Source organism: Artemia sp. Qi Xiang Cuo, chromosome 21 (assembly GCF_049724085.1).
Source record: "Artemia sp. Qi Xiang Cuo chromosome 21, ASM4972408v1, whole genome shotgun sequence".
Classification (NCBI taxonomy): Eukaryota; Metazoa; Arthropoda; class Branchiopoda; order Anostraca; family Artemiidae; genus Artemia; species Artemia sp. Qi Xiang Cuo.
The window spans coordinates 15,488,713-15,504,130 of NC_142814.1; the positions used below are offsets into that span (position 1 = coordinate 15,488,713).

The 15,418-nt window shown below is 33.1% G+C and overlaps 1 protein-coding gene across 6 annotated transcripts in view; it reads left to right on the plus strand.

The window, feature by feature from the left end:
* LOC148939273 (uncharacterized) overlaps positions 1 to 15,418 on the plus strand; it is a 280,313-nt gene that overhangs the window by 98,531 nt on the left and 166,364 nt on the right. For all 6 annotated transcript variants that reach the window (XM_089106654.1, XM_089106655.1, XM_089106657.1 and 3 more), the window contains 3 exons: positions 695 to 781; positions 8,843 to 8,925; positions 13,392 to 13,915. In XM_089106654.1, coding sequence (XP_088962780.1) covers positions 695 to 781; positions 8,843 to 8,925; positions 13,392 to 13,915 — 694 coding nt within the window. The remainder of the gene's footprint in view (positions 1 to 694; positions 782 to 8,842; positions 8,926 to 13,391; positions 13,916 to 15,418) is intronic.

Here is a 15,418-nt window from a genome sequence, read left to right on the forward strand (position 1 = left end):
TCACTTTAAAAAGCATTAGAACTTCTATTTTCCGTTCGAGCGAGCCTTGATTCTTCTAGAATCATTAGTTCGATACGGTCGCCCCGAATAAAAAAATTTAAATAAACGCCCATCCGTGATTTTTCTTCTGGCAAAAATTACAAGTTCTATTTTTTTTAGATTGGAGCTTAAAACCTCTACAGTAGGATTCTCTTATATGCTGAATATGTCAGTGAGATTTTCATTAAGATTGATTAATTTTTTGGAGATGTTTTTCCCCTTTTTAAAATTCGCACAAATTTTCTCAGGCTTTAGCTTTTGACGAATAACATTAAACTTGATTAATTTATGTATTTGGACTCAGCATAAAAAATTCTTTTGATGTATCAATTGTTATCAAAATTCGCCTCTTTAAGAGTTTTGGTTACTATTGGGCCAAATCATTCCTTACTTATAGTTCATTACCGCGAAAGGTTTGAAAAACAAGAACTGAGTTCGCTTTGATAACCAACCTGCCATGTAATAACAATGCTCTAAATTTGATTTTTTATATGTATTTTAAATATTTGAATTATATGATTTTTATATTTGATTTTAAATATGTATGTTAGCTGTGCAAAACAAGGAAATACGCCATTACCTTAAATTTATAAAGTAACGCTACTTTATATGTAAATAATGAATTAATGTATATTTAAAAAGGTAATTTTTATAGGCGTCCCAGTTTAGAGTCATCAGCCATTACGGGGTCAACAAATGAAAAGTCTGTCAGTAAAACTAACCCCGAAGCGGATCAATTAAGGTAGGACTTCACCACATAATTTGTTAGGAATTTTGTCGTTGTGGGAAACCTACCTAAAATTATTGTTCTTTCTTTTTTGGAGGGGGGGTTGGAGTTTTGGTGGTGTATAGGGAGTTGGCTCAGCTATGTAACTATTAGAGATGAAAAAGTTAGTATGTTAATGTTTTGATTTAGCAAAAGTATTTAAAATGGATTTCAGTTTTTGTGTGATGTAAGGTTATCACACAAAAACATTCGAAAAACATAAGGTTATCGAAAACATAAACAAAAACATAAGGTTATCGAACATTCATATATCTTATAATGTAAGATATATGAATGTTCTCAATTATTTTGAATTTCTTAAACCCAGCCTTCTTAAGAGGGTAAGGCCGAACCCACCCCTCAAATACTGAATGGGGTGGCTTTTTATCTATAACAAAAAGGGTGAATGGATTATACATAGGTGCATCTCTTTGTCAGTGGTCATCCATATTATCCATATTTTTTTTCTAAATCTTATACCTTGACCTTAAACCTTAAACCTTATACCTTTTCTAAAACCTTAAACCTATACTATTATAGTTGGGACTTTAACCTTATAGTTTGACTTATAGCCTAAAGTATAAGGAATTTAACCTTATAGGGACTTAACCTTATGGTTGAGGGGGCCTTTAATGTGGCCCTAAGCGAGTTTGACTTACATAATTATGTAAAATCTATTGATATTCTCTTTTAGAACCTTCAAATCCAATTAAATTTAGATGAGTCCCACGCTTCCGTAGATAAAAGTTGCGTTCATTTTTGGATCTATTTAATATGGTCAAAATAGAGTCATTAGGAAGATATATTTCTTGAGACCTATTTGAAATCCTGCTTTTTGACAAATTATAACGTAGTTTTCTTTCATCTGAAGATTGATCCCTATTTTTATTTAGACTTATTATCGTTTTACGGCCTATTTCTTGGATACGAATAACCGTTTGTGATTAGTTTGAGATACGCTAAGAAATTTGGTTCCAGCAAGTTCGGGAATTTCGCCAGGAATTTTAAGGACAAGAAAGCCCTGTTTTGTTAAACCACTTGTCCAGCGTTTTCATGCCAGGGAAATGATATCAATTCTCCTTAATGTAAATAATTAGAAATCAAAGTGGGGAAGTCCTCGGAATGATGATTAGTTCATCAGCATTAAAGCAAAAGAAAAAGAGAATGACAGGGAAAGGAAAGCTAGGGTATGAAGTTTAAAGAGAGATTCAAATCTCTCTAATAAAAGAGATATATAAAAAAGTTCATATTCGATTGTATTTTTGGTTAAAAAAAGGAAAGGGAAAAAAGGAAAAAGGAAAGGAAAAAATAAATTAATTAGTATAAGAGAGAAAAGTGACACAACTCCCAGTATAACTCTGTAACTACCGCAAACTAATTTGTCTTTTATTAAATACATGAGGAAAAAATTCACTAGACCACCTTACATTTCAAATATAAAACACCGCTTAATCAAAAACATTTAAAATACCATACAGAATATGAATTTTGTACAGTCTTTTGCCTTTATGTGCATTTTATTCTGCTCTTTGGCACTTGTACCTATAATAGTAAAAATTTATTAGAACGTAAACTAAAACGTTTCAATATAAAATACCATAAAATACAATTTTATTTAAATTACCATACAGCATATTGATATTGTACAGTCATTTACCTTGATGCATATTTCCTTCTGCTTTTCAGCACTAGCAGCTATAAAAATTGAAATTCATTAGACCCCCTTACCTTTCCATATAAAATACCATGTATAAAATTTTATTAAATTACCATACAGAATATGAATTTCGTACAGTCTTTTGCCTTTAGGTGCATTTTATCCTGACGTAAACTAAAACGTTTCAATATAAAATAGCATAAAATACAATTTTATCAAAATTACAACACAGTATATTGATACAGTCTTTTACCTTGAGGCCTATTTTAAGTTACCATTTAAGTTACCATGTAGCATATGGCACTTGTAAGGTCTTTGACTCTGAGGAGTATTTATATTGCTTTTCGGCAATTGTAGCTTTAAAAGATTTTTTGCTTGGACGCAAGTTTTATTTTTTTCACTCGTTCCTTAAAATTTAGTGTTTCTTATGTTGTTTCTTATTTTGATTTTTTCCATGAAAAAAGAATCCGAGCGAAGAATTCGATATTTGAATCTCTATCCTACTTTTGCTAAAGCTTAATAACAGCTATTTACCAATTTCAACTCTAATCATTTGTTTTAGTATACTTGGAATCAATGATCACGAATCTTAAATTTTGTTTTATGGCAATATTGCCAGAACTAGCTTAGAGGATTGGTAAAGTAGGTCTTCGATATAAGGCTTAGGGGGGACGCACTTATGTTAGGAGTATTCTGGGGTATATACACTAAAACCCCGTAATTACCACTGTCAGATAGTTCACTATGTAATTTCTAAGGTTTGGAACATACAAATATAGTTTAAAGTACAGGTTTAAAATATAGTTTTAGATTAATATTTTGATTCCCATCCAAAATATTACCTCAAAAGTCCAGTATATCCTGTTACGTATGCGCGGCGACCTTCGGTTCATTCCCCGCTGCCAAGGCCGTATCCAGAGAGGGGGGGGGTTAGAGGGTTTTGACTCCCCCCCCCTCAAAAAAATGTTTGTCTGACTCGTAAAAATGTAGAAAATGAATATAAACAAATTTTTAATGCATTAAAAAAAGTAACAGCCCCCCCCCCCGAAAAATATCCTGTTATACCCCCCCTCCCTCTGAAAAGACCCAGATAGGAACCTTTCTGCTGTGTACCGAGATTTGTATATTTTTACTTCTTTTATATTTCCTTATATTTCGCCTCTTTCGGTACTTTTTAAAGTTGTGCCCACCCCCCGCCTGATTCAAACTCGACTATTGAAAAGGGCACTAGCCCTTTCAATTTCCAATCGAATGAGCCCTTTTTGAAGTTTCTATGACAAAGCTTTCAATAAAAACCTTATATGCCCCCACGCATAACTTACAACCCATATGTGTTTGTGTGTGTGTGTGTGTGTGTGTATGTGTATATGTGTATATGTGTATATGTGTATATGTGTATATGTGTATATGTATATATGTGTATATGTGTGTATGTGTATATGTGTGTGTGTGTGTATGTGTGTATGTGTATATGTTTTATGTGTGTATATGTGTCTATATGTGTATGTGTCTTTGTGTGTGTATGTGTGCGTATGTGTATTTGTGTGTGTGTGTGTGTGTATGTGTGTGTATGTGTGTATATATGTGTGTGTATGTGTGTGTTTTTATGTGTGTATGTGTGTGTTTACGCGTGTGTATGTGTTTTTATGTGTATGTGTGTGTATGTGTGTATTTGTGTATGTTTTATGTGTGTATATGTGTGTATATGTGTATGTGTGTTTGTGTGTGTTTGTGTGTATGTGTGTGTGTGTGTGTGTGTATGTGCTTGTGTCTTTGTGTGTGTTTGTGTATGTGTGTGTGTATGTGTCTATGTATATGTGTGTGTGTGGGTGTGTATGTATGTGTTTGTGTGTGTGTGTGTGTATGTATGTGGGTATGTGTATGTGTTTTTTTGTTCGCGTATGCATATGTGTGTATTTGTGTATATGTTTATGTGTGTTTATGTTTGTGTATTTATATGTATGTGTGTATGTGTGTGTTTGTGTGTATGTGTGTGTATGTGTGTATATGTATGTATATGTATATGTGTGTATATGCGTATATGTATATATGTGTATATGTATATATGTGTATATGTGTATATGTGTATGTGTGTATCTGTGTATGTGTGTATGTTCGTGTATGTGTATATGTATGTATATGTATATGTATGTGTATATGTGTATATGTGTATATGTATATATATATATATATACACGCACACACACAACACACACACACACACACAACACAAACACACACACTACACACACACACACAACACACACACACACAAATATTCGACAACACTGTGTCATGCCTCCTTTTCAGTTTGAGTTTCAACCGCGTCTCGGTTCCTACCACGCTTTAAGGAGTTTATTTACAATATTAAAAGATGCTGAAAGGTCTGGTAGCCCTTTGGGTATTGGCGCATATGAAATTAGTAATACTTTCGGATCTCTAATTCAGGCAATGCTTGAGTTATTCAAAAGAAGGTATCTGTTGATGTAGTTCGACCTCTTTATTGTATGTATAGACACCTCCAAGTACGTTTAAAGATTGGATCTTCGCTTCTTCCTTTAGAACTCCGTGTGAATCTTGGAATTCAACAAGGGGTCATTACCACTCCTAGTATTTATAATAACGCGACCCTATAATAACGCGACCCTAAGAGCCCAAGGGGATTTATCACCTTGCTGTATATCGAACGGTGTTAGTGTGTCTGTTATTTGTTATGCGGATGACGTTCCTAACCTATGTAAGACTGTGTTTATTTTGGAAAAAGTTTTAGGGAGATTGCTAAGACTGATAATGAGATTAGTCTTTCTTTAAATGTGGCTAAGTCTCAAGTGCTATTTAACCGTTCTGAAATCCCTGATAGAGTAAATATGGGCGATCCTGATGTTGTACCACTGCAGGAACTTGTGTACCATGGATTACCTATTGCTACCTCCCTAAAGTCAACTCGGAAATTACTTATTGACCGAACCGAACGTAAGATCCGTAATTCGTATGCCGGTGCAGTTGGATCACAGCTAAATCCTGGTAAATGCCACCTTGCAAAAGTATATAATGCTGTTTCTCTCCCTCTTTTTCCGCACCTGGTTCTTTTCTGGGACATTTTTAACCAATCAGATAAAATAGAAATCAAGAGGGCTTATTTCAAGTAATTAAAGTTCCTTATTTGTGGTTCCTCCTTGGACTAGGAATGGTAGACTGCTAGAGAGATATAGCTTGCCGGATCCTCTTGATATTGCAGATAAACTTTTTTCCAAGCTTACAGAATATCCGTCGAACCGCCCTTGGAAGGATTTTTTGTTTTAATCCTAATTTGCTTTTTTTTTTGCTGGGCTATTATCCTTTCATATTGTATTTATTTGTATGATTCATTTAAAGAGGTTTACCATCCTTCGAGTGGCTGACTTTTCCGAATTGTTTGGTGTATTCGAGTTTTAATTTGCACGTATTTGCTCCAGTTTTTGTATGTGCTTTTTTCGTTTAATTTTCTTTCTTTTTGATATGCTCCATCACCATGCCTTGTATTTTTGATGGGTTATAAAGTTATTAATTAATATAATATTTATTCTGTGGGGTAATAATATTCTGTTTAACTTTACACAGCCTCTCAATTTTACACAATAATTTAAATCGTGTTCAAATTGCTTATGCAAGTCATTCTCCTGGGTTTTCATCAGGTGTTTGTCACCAGGAAGCTAACGGATATCTTTCCATAAATTCCTCATTGACGTAAAGCATTTGTGATTAAAATAGAAATGAATGGGACATGCTAGGATACAACATTATGTCTCTTATTCAGTACGCCTAATTTTGTCCCTTAGGAATGGCTTAGAGGTTTTTAAAATGCCCAAGAGAGACATGGATAAAACACGAGTAAATATTTTATTTTCGGAAAAATAAAGTCAAATTTTATGCGTAACTGGTGTCGCCCGGAAATTCAGTTAGGGAAGGGTACTTTCGAGCATCGGTAGGTCCGTGTCTCCGAGCATGCACGTACTAGCCCTTAGAGGCCTCGGAGATTTGTGTAAAACGTATACATTCGGCCGTAAAAATTAACGTTCTTGATCATAAGATCATCCCCCACAGTTTAGTTAATATTTTGAATTTTCTTTTTTTTATATATAAGAAATAAAGGAAAACTACTATATTAAGAAAAAAATATGTCTCTTTCAGTAAATTGCAAATGTCATTCTATTCGTAAAAAAACATAGTTTAAACTTTTGCTAGAAAAGGTAAATAAGGAAATATTTTGGGCTAGTGAAAACCTTATACTGCTACAAATGTTTCGTTAAAGGCCTCACAAAATCCTGGATACAGCCCTGTCAACCAGTATTAAAAACTTTTAAATTGTCAAATGGGAAATTTTTTGCTAAAATGTGAAAACCTTCCTCGATGTTTAGATATTACAAACAGCTTCATGGGCACCCATAAGAGGGGGGGGGAAGGAGGGGGCACCAGCCCCCTCCTGGCTGAATGATGCTGCCTTATTTTTATATGTTTGTTCTGAGATTTCTATTATATAGCATTAAAAGTGCCAATTAGACCAGGTTTGTCCCTCCCCCCTGGAATTTAGCTTATGGGTGCCCATGAACAGTTTCAACAGGTAAGGGTTGGTGGCTTTTTTTCCCGAGTACCAACTGAGTTCCCGACTCATCTATTTTCCATCTTATTTTCAGGATTCCGTTCGGGTTTAAACAATTTCTTGAGCTGATTATTCTTTTTCTGTGCTATTGTCGTCTGGGATCTGATTAAGACGTATTTTCTTCTACTAGTCTCATTCAAAATAACGCTGACCAGTGGCGTCAAATGGGGGGGGGGGGCGGTCTGTCCCCTCAAGATTTTTGCGGCCCCTCCTAGATTGAGAAAAATGCCTTTTTTAAGAATTTTCATTGAAAGAACTAAAAAAACGACAAAACTGTCCCCCGCTTTCAGGCGTTAAGAAAAATGCGTACCTCCATCGTACATTACTGTGCATTGTGGGCACTGACAATGACTTGAAAGAAAACAAGCTAAAAGCAATAAGAAGTCCACTAATTTGTATTATAGTCCAGTAAATCAGTGATTTCACTAAACAAAAAATCATAAAATAAGTCATTCCTAAAAAACTTTGATTAGAAAATGGCCTGACTTCGAATATAAAATGTATGCCAAGCTTAAATTTTTAGAAAACCGAGTTGCTTTTAACAGCAAAATAAATTTAGAATTTTGAACAGTCTCATACATTCAGGATATTCTAAATTGTGTCACATTTGGGTTACATTGGGCATTTTCCTGAAAAAAACATTTCAAATCTCCTGAAATAATTCCTTCCCCAAATTTCCTCCCCTGAAATAGCCTGTATAGTCTAGCCTCCTGCTTCATGGCAAAGAACCTGCAGGCAGCTTTCCACCGGGGAACTTTTTCCAAAAAAGGCTCAGAATTGGCCAAGTACAGAAAATTATGAGAATTTAATTTTTCTTAGGCCAATACTAGAATTAATTCGTCTTGCATGCTTAATTTCGAAAGATATGAATTTTCATATTTTACGAACTTTTATTATTATAATTATTTATTTTTGACCCACACTATACAAAGGTATAATACGTGGAGTAACACGAAGAAAAACACATAAAATTATAATGCTCCTCAGAATAGAGATCACAAGGAAACCGTTTACAGAGTAACACATAAAAAATAAAAGACACTAAAACAAAAGAGAAAAAACTTAAAAGGAGGGGAAAAAGAAGAAAAAAAACTCACAACAACGGACATCTTGCAGAATTTAATAAAGCAGTAATGTAAAGAAATATGGGAGCAAGCTGTCTTTATTGTTATTATTATTTAATTTTTACTCACTCTTTACAATACTAAAAATCATGGAGTAACAAAAGAGAGAAAAACAAACAAACAAATAAAGGAAAAAAAGTACGACTGAAAAAACCTGATGCGGGGGTGCGGAAAAATACGGATACAAGCAGTATTTGAAAGCTTTCTGTGTAGTACTTCCAATTTTGCTGCAATATCAGGAACAAGAAATTTGTTAACAAGAACCCGGTTTTTTGTCCAAGGAGGAAGAAACAACAAAAATTAACAAAATCTAAAATGATTAACCCAGATTCTTTTAATTATTTTTTCTTAAGAAGGGGGAAAATTCCAGAAGCAAAAAGAATTGAATGGTCACAAAAAGTTGAGCAGAGCTTGGCCGACGCAAGTTTATTATATTTACCTTTATTGGCAACAATCTTAGCATATCCTATCTGGATATAAGACATATAAGCTGTATTACGTCAGACGTATAAGACGTATAATATTTTCGTTTTTTTCACTCCATAAATGCTAATTTATTTTAAACATATTTTTCAAATATGTTTAATTAAACATATTTTATTTCATATATTTTTCAGGTTATCTAAAAGTCGTCCTTCTTCTTGGTCCGCACAAGATATATCCACATTAGATGATAGAAAATTAAATGGAATTGAAAAAGGTAACTTTCATGTCTCAAGTCATTGAAATACCTGACACTCCTCCCCTACCCCCTTTTCTTAAAAATAGGAAGATTTTTTTTGCTGCGTATTGCATAAAACAGAAAAAGACCAAGTGTTGAAATCATATGTTCTTTTTGAAATCCTACATGTTTTGTTGAAATTCTAGTGTTGAAATCTTATGAAATTGTATGTATAAATTCCGTTTTACCTACTACAGATTAATAAAAACGTAATAATTTCCATTGTTTAAGAAAAGATCACAAGTAAAATATCATTCTTGTTTTCTATTTCTACAGAAAGTTGTTTTCTTTTCATATAAAAGGATTTGTCCCTATTGAACTACAATTGGTACGTCATAAAAAGGCAATATGGTCTTCGAAAATACCTACATTGGCTATCTTTAATTTGAGGTAGTCAGAACTGCCAATATAATTTTCTGAATAGCATCAGCCAAACAGAAAATTCTATGAAAAATTTAATTGGCTAAAATTAGCGCTAGTTGAAACTCGGTATTAGTAAAATCTCATTATGAACGAGCCTTTAACAAATATTAAGTATTAACGTATTTAAAAGCTTGATCTACAGGTATGTGGACCGCGGGGGGGGGGGGGGCACTCCTATACGCCCCCTTCCGGAAACCATAGGATTTTTATGACTTTCAGTCTCAATTTGTCGGTAGTCCGTAGCATCTTTGGTGTCTATTTTGAAGTTGTCTTCTCCCACTAAATAGATTATTATTTTCATTCCTAGTAAAATATTTCAAATTAGCAGCAACGTCTGCTAGAAGATAAGCATATAAAAAGAAAAATATAATAATAAAAGATCCAGTGAAAAATTCTAACATTGAGCTTTATTGCTGGATATTCCTTGATACATAGAATTAAAGTTATTAATATTCAACCACTTGATGAAAACCTATCTGATTTATTATTTGTTTCCTAAATACGTGGCAAAGGGTACTAAATCACCAAAAACAAAAGAAAATAATAAAGCACCCAACTTAAACCTGAAACTTATATGATTTATTGTTTTGTTTTTTGTGTGATTTATTTTTATTTTTCTAAATATATGCCAAAAGGTACTCAATCACAGAAATTAATCTTAAAGTCCCCCAGTCCAAGCATGTAAATCTTATTTATTTGTTCTTTTGTTTAATTTATTTTTAGTTTCTTGAATGCATACCAAGGAGTACTTATCTCACAAAATAATATTAAAATCCATCACCGTTCTGTGGATGAAGGATAACAGATTGACAAAGATTGTCCTTGTCGACCAGCTATCTAGGGCTAAACGAAAAGCAGGTCGTCCCGATCAGGGTCGAAGGATGTCGTAAGGAAAGATTTAAGGGAAATGCTAACCTCTTGGAAGGGTGTAAAGAGGGTGGCTTTGAATAGATTGGGATGAAAGAGGAGTGTGCTAACTGTGTTGGCCTCAGATGGCTTAGTGTTGCAGTGAGTTATTAGTAGTAGTAGTAGTGGTATTACCGATTGTAGTAGTAGTAGTAGTAGTAGTAGTTGTAGTAGTAGTAGTAGTAGTAGTTGTAGTAGTAGGTGCAGCAGTAGAGGTGGTAGTAGTTAAACCCTTAAGTTGGGAAATATCTCACATTAAACTATTCTATATTGATCCTTAGTTCAATGCATCACAAAATACAATTTAATAAATGCTGATATTCTAGTGGTTGATACGTTCCACCTTATGTGTGACTCTCCTGAAAACAATCATATATGAGTAGTTTCAAAAGTTCGTTGCATAGTGCATATTTGTTATGAAATTTCGCTCGTTTTTTGTCTCAGAGACAAATCTCTTCCACACTTTCTTACAAAAAAAAAGAAGAAAAAAAAATGTACAGTAGGGATTACATTCCAGGGGGTGGGGGAGCATTTCATAACAGACATTTTATGTGCCATGTCGAAGGATATCTCGTAACTTCGTAAACATTCTATAAACAATGTTTTGGTTTGAGTTTTCTCCTCAAATATTGAAAATACGGCATATTATACAGTAAAAGCTGTAAGCATTAATTGTGAATTAAAAATGTGTTTTTGTTTCTTATTACGGTAATTTTGTTTCTTTCCTGAATTTAATTTTTTGCGAAATGTCATGGAGAAACATCTCTGGCAGAGCCATTCCTGATTCGATTCTATGACTTTTTAAGAACTATATTCTAGGTAAATCTCTTTCACGCTTTCTTACAAAAAAAAAAAAAAATGTATAGTAAGGATTATATTTCAGAGGTGGGTGGGGGAGCATTTCAAAACAGACCGGTTATGTGCCATGTCGAAGGATATCTCGTAACTTCGTAACTCGTAACTTCGCAAACATTCTATAAAAAATGTTTTGGTTTGAGTTTTCTCCTCAGATATTGAAAATAGGGCACAGTATACAGTAAAAACTGTAAGATTAATTGTGATTAAAAAATGTGTTTTTGTCTCTTATTACGGTAATTTTGCTTTTTTCCTGAATCTATTTTTTTTCCGAAATGTCATGGAGAAACATCTGGCAGAGCCATTCCTGACTCGATTCTATGACTTTTTAAGAACTAAATTCTAGGGAAAAATTCGCAAGATCTAATTTTATTTGCCAACAAATCTGAAGGTACCCTTTATCCTCATCCAAATCATTAAAATCAGCATCATTAAGGCGTCCAAATCATTAAAGGTGACCATCATGAAGTCAAATGAAAATTGTTTTATTTCAAAATTGGTTTATCTAGCCAATATAGGAAAACACCATTTTCAATTGTATGCTAGTTTCACAGAAAAACTATTGGTTGACACATTTTTGGAATATATTCATTATTTACAGAAATTATAATAACATAAATTTAAATACATTGTAATTATATTAAAATCTTAATAATAGTATCTGAGCTTTTTCACCCAAACTTTGAATATATAGCCCTTTCTAAGGTCAATCTAACCATATCTGTTTAGGGTTCTTTTTTAAATAAAGTTCAAATATATGAGAATTTCCAGAACCAGTCCTTTTAAAGACTTGAATACTTTCTCTTACCACCATATTGTAAAACATTTTCTTAGAAGGCAATTTTATTAATTTTATTTTACAATATACTCGAATATTCTCCATAAAGAACGCGGAAAAAATAAGAAGTTCTGATGTTTTTTTCAACAAACAATTGATTGATTGCAGTCGAAAACAACTATAAAAAAAAACTTTTTGAGCACTTTCCACTTTTTACTTATGGACTTGTAGATTATTACGTGAAGGGCTCTTACAGCAGATGCTTTTGATGACAACATTTAAATCACATGATTTAAACTTACACAATTACACGTACCTTAAAATTTTTGGAAAAATTGGGAATTCATTTTTTAATGGAAAAGACTTCAAAAGGCAGTTTTTGGTAGCTGTGGATGCCAAATTTAGAAAAAAAAATGTGGGTGAAAATCAATTGATTGATTACAATCAAAAACGAAGCGTCAAAAGTCTTTTTGAAAACTCTCCACTGTATATGGATTTGTCAGATTAGCCCAAGAAGGGTTGTTCTAGCAGGTCTTTTTGATGATAAGATGTAAATTATGACGGACAGTGGAAATGAAATGTAAATGTTTGGACTGGTTAAGTAGAATCTCACACAATCACACAATGAAAAGTAAAAAAAAAATCATACACACCGTAAAATGTTAGGCTATATCAGGAATTTAATTTTAATGAAAAGGACCTCAGTTTTTAGTTTTGGGTAGTAATGGGCACCAAATTAAAAAAAAAGTGAACGTGGGTAAAAAATCAGCAAAAATGACATAAACATGTACGCTACCAAACACATTAAGAAGGTGTAGCTTTTCTTTGAAGATGTAGCTGTCATTAGAAATCAACTGTTAGTTAATTTCTGGAATTATAATGGACAAAGAAGTGAAGTCAAATTTAACTAATTAGTTTTGCGTGTTTATTTTCATGACTCAGCGTTGCAACACTGACGAAACTCTGGTAAAAAAAGCTTCATAAGTTAAAGATACAAATATCAGAGAATTTTCTGTTTGCGGATGTGCAAAATGGAATCGCTGTTTTTACAGTTTTTGGTAGTAATGGGCACCAAATTTAAAAAAAAGTAAACGTGGGTAAAAAATCAGCAAAAATGACATGAACATGTACGCTACCAAACACATTAAGAAGATGTAGCTTTTCTTTGAAGATGTAGCTGTCATTGGAAATCAACTGTTAGTTAATTTCCGGAATTATAATGGACAAAGAAGCGAAGTCAAATTTAACTAATTAGTTTTGCGTGTTTATTTTCATGACTCAGCGTTGCAACACTGACGAAACTGTGGTAAAAAAGCTTCATAGCTTAAAAACACATTTGTCAGATAATTTTCTGTCTGCAGATGTGCAAAATGGAATTGCTGTTTGCAGATATGGATATACCCAAGAAGGGTTCTGGGGGGGGGGACAAAGAAAGTTTTATTTTGGTGTCATTGGTGTCTTTAACTATTTTTTTTCCTTACAGACTACCCTTCCAGACCTCATAGGAGAATTCAAGTTCAGTCATTTAAAGAAGTAACTGACAGTGACTCAAAAAATAGTGCTGATGTCGAATTTATACTTCGAGTCAAAAGCTCAAAAGAAGACAATCGTCGTGGAAGTCTCGATGATGATTTGGATAGTATTAGTGCCTTTACTGAAACTACAGATACAACTGAAACGACTTTAATAGACTGCAATGTCGAAGGCTTACAGGATCAGATTGCGTCATTGAAAAAGGAAGTGGAAACTGCACGAATAAAATGTGACAGATTAGAAAAAGAAAATAGTGAATTAAGTAAGAAATCAGAGGGAAAAGGGGGAAAAGTGACAGCAGCTGAAGTGCTTAGATTGACCCAGAAGTTGCATGAAGTGGAAGCAAAAAATGAAGACTTAGCTGATGAAAAGAAAGTGGCAGAATTAAGAGCAAAAGAGCTAGAAAAACAGCTTAGCACTTCAAGGAATTTAAGTGTACAGGCTCTTGGATTAAAAAGTGCAGAAGAGGTTAAGGTAAGTAAGTTTTTATTTGAAAAAATTTCTAGTTTGGGACAAATTACCTTAATTTTTTCAGTGTGAAAAGTCTGGTTCAATCCCGCTTTATAGGCTCTAATCATAATAATAATAATTTATTTTTACCCTCTTTAAGAGTAACAGTAACACTGGGTTTATTTAAAAATAAAGTATACATCTTCGATTCCCTGAAGCAAACTTGTACGGGAGGAAACCCTCCTGATATATATATATATATAAAATAATAATAATAAAAAAAAAATCATAATTAGAGCTCAACTTACCGGACCCGAAAACCACCGAACCTCCAAACAGCACCCATCAAATTTATAATATATATATTCATATTCGTATTCAGCTGCAACTAAACCCTCCTCAAATATTTAACTTAACTTAACTGGCCCAGAATAATCCATCCCAAATATACACATCAAAACAATGGTTCTTTAGCAATTTACGAAATTCCTGCAAACCCCCAACATTCCTCAAATCCTCTGACAAACTCCCCCAAAATAACGGAATAACATGGCGAATTGAAAACCTAGACCTAATAGAGCGAATAAAAAACCTTTACAAAACAACGAAAATACTGATAGAGGATTACAAAGGAAAAAAATACACAAAAACACACAACAAAAATACAACATAAGAAGTAAAAAAGAATGAAGAATGAGTTTACATATCAATCAAACAAAATTACAACACAGGACATTAACAAATGAGACACCTCTGATGATACCAATACAATTTAAACATGGATGCAATTCAGAGGAAAATCCACAAATGTTCTCTATGCTTTTGGAAACTTAACGGAAGTTCCCCCATTTTTACAGTAATTAATTACAAAAACTTTTTCCACAAAATCAGTTTTTTAAAGAAAAGTAAAGAACTCCATTAAACAAAAAATGAGCAAAAATCAAATCAAATGATCTACCAAGCGTGAAACTACCATAAATCAGCATCGATAAATAAATGAAACTCAAAACGAGCAGAAATTAACATAAGTTGGGCGGAAAACCCCTGTGCCTTCCCAAGGCCAGAACAAAATTTGCACTTTACTGAAAAAATATAAATGTTTTTACTTTTGTAACTTTAATAAATTAAATAATATTAATATTTTGATTGCTAAATATCAGTATATGTATATTAAACTGACAATGCACGCTCATTTGTATTTTTTCAGTAAAGTGCAAATTTTGTTCTGGCCTTGGGAAGGCATTGGGGTTTTGCGCCCAACTTTTGTTAATTTCTGCTCGTTTTGAGTTTGACTCGGTTATTTATTTTAATTTCTGTTCGTTTTCGGTTTCATTTATTTATCAATGCTGATTTGTGGTTGTTCCACGCTTTGCCGATTGTTTGATTTTGTTTTTGCTCATTTTTTGTTTAATGGAGTTCTTTAATTTTCTCTGAAAAATATATTTTGTGGAAAAAGTTTTTTTAATTAATTTCTGTTCGTTTTATATTGACATAGTCTTTTCAGGGAAAAAGAATATAATACTGGAA